This window comes from Sinocyclocheilus anshuiensis, unplaced genomic scaffold, assembly GCF_001515605.1.
Source record: "Sinocyclocheilus anshuiensis isolate Anshui unplaced genomic scaffold, SAMN03320099.WGS_v1.1 scaffold572, whole genome shotgun sequence".
NCBI lineage: Eukaryota > Metazoa > Chordata > Actinopteri > Cypriniformes > Cyprinidae > Sinocyclocheilus > Sinocyclocheilus anshuiensis.
Window position 1 is genome coordinate 2,202,620 of NW_015555778.1, and position 4,553 is coordinate 2,207,172.

A 4,553-nucleotide genomic window follows, 5' to 3' on the forward strand; every position below is an offset into this window, starting at 1 on the left:
CAAGAGCTTGTAACACTCCAAAGAGAAAGGAAAAATTGAAATCGCATCATATGACCCCTTTAACAACCAAGTTGTGACATCAATTATTAAAGATTTTTGTATAGATTTTTTTTTGTATAGATATACATATCTATACAAAAATCGAATTATAACTGATATTAAGAATCAAAACAAAAACATACAATAAAAAATAAATACAACAAATTTTATATAGATATGCCTTTTTTATTCTTTAAAAAATATATATAAAAACGATATATTATGCATTTTTTTCAATATATAAAAAAAAAAAATTCATAATTATTTTTTGTGTTAATTCTATCAGAATTAACACAAATGAAATCAAAACTGTGAAATAGTTTCAGAGGCAATGCTGCCATGGTAACCTGATCCTTTGGTAGTATAACTTCTAAAAATAACTTTTTGTTAGATGTTTTTCTGCTTTTCGACTTTGAGTGAGAGATGATGTGGTGTGTATGCCAGACACACAAAGACACACAGACAAGCAAACACACAGCTGAGAGAACAGAGAATTGGAAGACAAAATTAGATTAAATCAGCACAGGATTAGTAAGTTTAAAACACTAACGTAGGACAATATTTGTGAGTTGGAAACCCACAAGTGTTTATACAGAAAGCGTTCTGTTTTGCGATCTAGTCATATATTTCAGTCCAAAATGCAGCAGAGACACACATACCCTCCCAAGCAACCAGAGGGAACATACAGTTACCAAACAGACACTCACCCACAGAAAAACTGTCAGTAAACGTCTTTACATTTATCTGTCTACAGAGCAGAATTTAAATCTTAATGTGAAAAGACAGAGCAGTTTAAGTGCTTCTAAACAAGAATAAACAAATACATTTCTAAATTTCTAAATCTGTTTCTTAATGATATTAATGCTTTTGAATTGAATAGCAAACTTACTGTGGTGTATATGTGTGTTTTTAGGGTTTTCTGCAAAGGGACAGTTAAGGTTTGAGAAACACTGATCTACTGCAGTGACATTCATGCTTTTTAAAAATGTGTCTAAGGCCATGTCCACACGTACACAGGTATTTTTATAAACAGAGTTTTTCCTTATTCTGTTTTTAAAAAAATCTCAGTCCACATGAAAACGCAAACGCATGTTATGAAGCACTGTCAAGAGCATGCCTAACCAACAGGTGGCGATATAATCTCAACCGTAAAGCCATGTTGGCCAATCAGAAGCCTGAAAAAGTTTCCAGCAGGCGGAGATAACAGCGCAGGCTCCGACGTCACAAGCCAAAAACTCCGGTTTCGCTGTCTAAGGCCCTGTCCACACGGAGACGCGTTTAGCTGTATACGCATACATTTTGTATCGCATAGGCGTTTCGTCTGAACGATTGTCTTGTTATTAACTAACATTAACACAGATTAATAAATGTATATCGTTCCATGTTCGTTTGTATACCGCGCGCAAGGTTTATGTGCATAGTCCAAGTCTTCTTCTCCGTTTTTAGTGTATCTCTGTGGCAGAATTACAGCGCCACATGCTGGTCTGGCATGTATACTACAGCGTTTTGTGTCGGTTTCGTGGTTTCGTGTGGACGCAGATATTTCTTGAGACGAGGGGGGAAAAAAAGATTGGATAGGGAAAGCTCTGGCTTCGTGTGGACGTAGCCTAAATGTGTACTTTTCGGACCCAGAGAGAACCCTAACTTTCACATGGTGTCTATTTCAATCCTTATGTGGTCTTTATCTCAGAATTAAAGAGCTCAAGGGTAAACATAGCAGGAAGAGTGTGTGATCTCTGCGTGAGCTACGGTTGGACCACTCACCTGCTCTCATCATGTCAGAGACACCTCCGGATTTCTCCAGACGAGGGCTGACGTGAACTTTGACCTCTAATTGGGTCATGAATGAGGACACAGAAGGACAGAGAATGATAAGAAGGTATAAGAAGCAAGAGTGAAGAATAGGAGGGAGAGAGGGACGATGGGAAGGAGGAAGTACTACAGTAGACACAAGACTGACTGCAATGTCCTTCACTGCAGTCGATATGTCAAGGATAACTGCAGAAACTCATCTTTTGGCTAACGTATAAACCGCTGCTCTTGAGATTTAAATTTGAATTTTATCAAATGTTGCTCATGAAAAGGCAAATATAAGAGGTGTTTCTGGTGTCATGATGACGTTACCTTTTACAGAGTCTGTCACAACCTGCAAAAAGAAAGAGAAAACGGTGTTCAAATCTTATCTGATTATTAAATTATACATGTTTGAATTAAACATGAATTATCCGAATACAGTCTTCAGTCATATATTAGTTTGTTATTGTAAACACATCATTCTGTCTGTTTACTACAGGAGTACTATATCAGATGAGTGTTGAAGGATCATGAAATGCAGTTTCAGATTTTATTATGTTTCTCTGGGTTTAAGTTTGCAATTGTTTTGAACCAAAAAAAAAAAAAACTCTAATTTTCAAGGGAAAGGGTCCCACCCCAATGATAGCGTTTGAGTGTAGAATACATACACACATAAAATGCTAGCTATGAAATTAGCCTTAAAAATGCAAAAGAGTCAGCCGTGTAATTCCATAAATGTTTCAAATGTAATTTCCACCACCATCATTTCCATCGCAGAATGCTATTTAAGAATGGATTACTATCAAAATAAATCATATAAATTATATTATAATTAATAAATAAATAATTTTATAAAATCAAATAGTAATATTATTTTATTTACTTCCTATTTTATTATTTTATATTAATATGTAAAAACTGATTTTCTGGCTAATATTTTGTAGACACCTGATGTGTTTTTTTCAATGTTCTTTTATGAATAGAAAGTTCAAAAGGACAGCATTTATTAGAAATAAACATTATAAATATCTTCACTGTCACTGCTACATAGAAGTATTCATTTCTTTTTGGATTACTTTTACATATAAGAATATATCATGTATAATGAATAGATTATTTAATTAATAAATATTGCTATATAAATTATTAAATAATGTAAGTAATAAAATAAATATGTAAATCTTTATTATTTACACATTTTTAGGCTACTGGAACACAATACATCATTTGAGGCGTGATGAAAATGATTCTGCTTCATAAAAATGATTTATGATTTTCAGGAAAAAAGCCAGTTGTCCTAAGATGTGTATACTCTAATGGAAATGATTAGTGGATCAGGTGTGTTTTCTCATTCTATGTCATTTATAAAAACCTGAATGGCAGTAGCCTCAACATTTCAAGATATTTAGGTGCCTCAGCATATAATTCATGTGCTTTCTTTCTGCAGGAACATGTAAGAGGATTAGTAAATAAGTATTTATCTGCCATGAACAAAAAACACATGTGGATCTGTTTTGCCATTATAAGCGTTTCCATAGAAACTTATCATTTAGACTTGACCTCTAAGTTGCCGTTTCTTATTTGCAGTAAATCTATTCAAATAAAAATACTTTGAACAACAGTCCTGATGACAAAACACATAAACGGTAAGCGCTAGAGCTCAGCAGGCACTGCACAGTGACATATGATGTACTTTAGAAGAGAGAGAGAAAAGACTAATCAGAGAAAATAATTAGTGTTGCTATGGAATCCGCTCTGAATGCAGCACCAGTGAGGGCAAAAGCCTGTCAGTCCTGAATGTTTAGTGCTTGCTGCTTGAGTGAGACTGATTCCTGCACTGTAAGCACTGAGACCCATCGCTTCCCTTAATCAAGATAGCCCTTGTGTAGCCGGACATGAGACGGTCCCCCATTGTGTGTCATGCTTTACAGGTTTGAGGATCTCCTGCTGCCTGCCCTGGTGTGAAGTTCATGGGCTAGAAAGAGCTGCCGGTCAGAACTCACCGTTTTTTCGACTGTCTTGGTGTTGACTTCCTGTACTGCGTCTGACAGGTCCTCTTTGGTGGATGTTGCAGACACAGCTGTCTCTAGCTCGTCCAGCTCTCTCTCCAGTCTGTGCTCGAGAGGGAGAGAGACAAAGATAAGATGGATATTCAGTTAATAAAGCACATTTTTAGGTTACCTATAAAACATTTTTACATCTAAATGGTTTATCTTAAGATGAGGGGGGGAAAGCAGTTGTTTCTAAAAAACAATAATATTAATTGTTATTATAATAATAATACATATAGATACCATCTTCAGTGTCACATGGTCCTTCAGAAGTCATTATAATATGCTGATTTGGTGCTCAGTTATTAATAATAAAGTTCTTATTATTATCAAAAGAAATTAATATTATAAATGCTATTATTTTATATTATTATGTAATGTAAAATAGCTTTTGCTGCTTAATATTTTTTCAATATTAAAATCAAAAGAACGGCATTTATTTAAAATAGAAATCTTTTGTTACATTCCAAATGCCCTTCCTTTCACTTTTGATTAATTTAATGCATCCTTGAATAAAAGTATACATTTTTATTACGTAATTATTTTTTGTATTACATTTACATATACAAACATATAATGTATAATTAATATATGAATTAATTAATAAATATTGCTATATAAAATATTCAATAATATTAGTAATATAACACACACACACACACACACATA

The 4,553-nt window shown here is 34.0% G+C and overlaps 1 protein-coding gene across 3 annotated transcripts in view; it reads right to left on the reverse strand.

Annotated features, from left to right (window-relative positions):
• LOC107674557 (paralemmin-1-like) overlaps positions 1–4,553 on the reverse strand; it is a 34,606-nt gene that overhangs the window by 8,211 nt on the left and 21,842 nt on the right. For 2 of the 3 annotated variants that reach the window (XM_016468561.1, XM_016468560.1), the window contains exons 5-7: positions 3,837–3,945; positions 2,164–2,185; positions 1,804–1,869 (exon numbers count right to left, since the gene is read on the reverse strand). In XM_016468561.1, coding sequence (XP_016324047.1) covers positions 1,804–1,869; positions 2,164–2,185; positions 3,837–3,945 — 197 coding nt within the window. The remainder of the gene's footprint in view (positions 1–1,803; positions 1,870–2,163; positions 2,186–3,836; positions 3,946–4,553) is intronic. The other variant, XM_016468562.1, reaches the window with a different exon arrangement.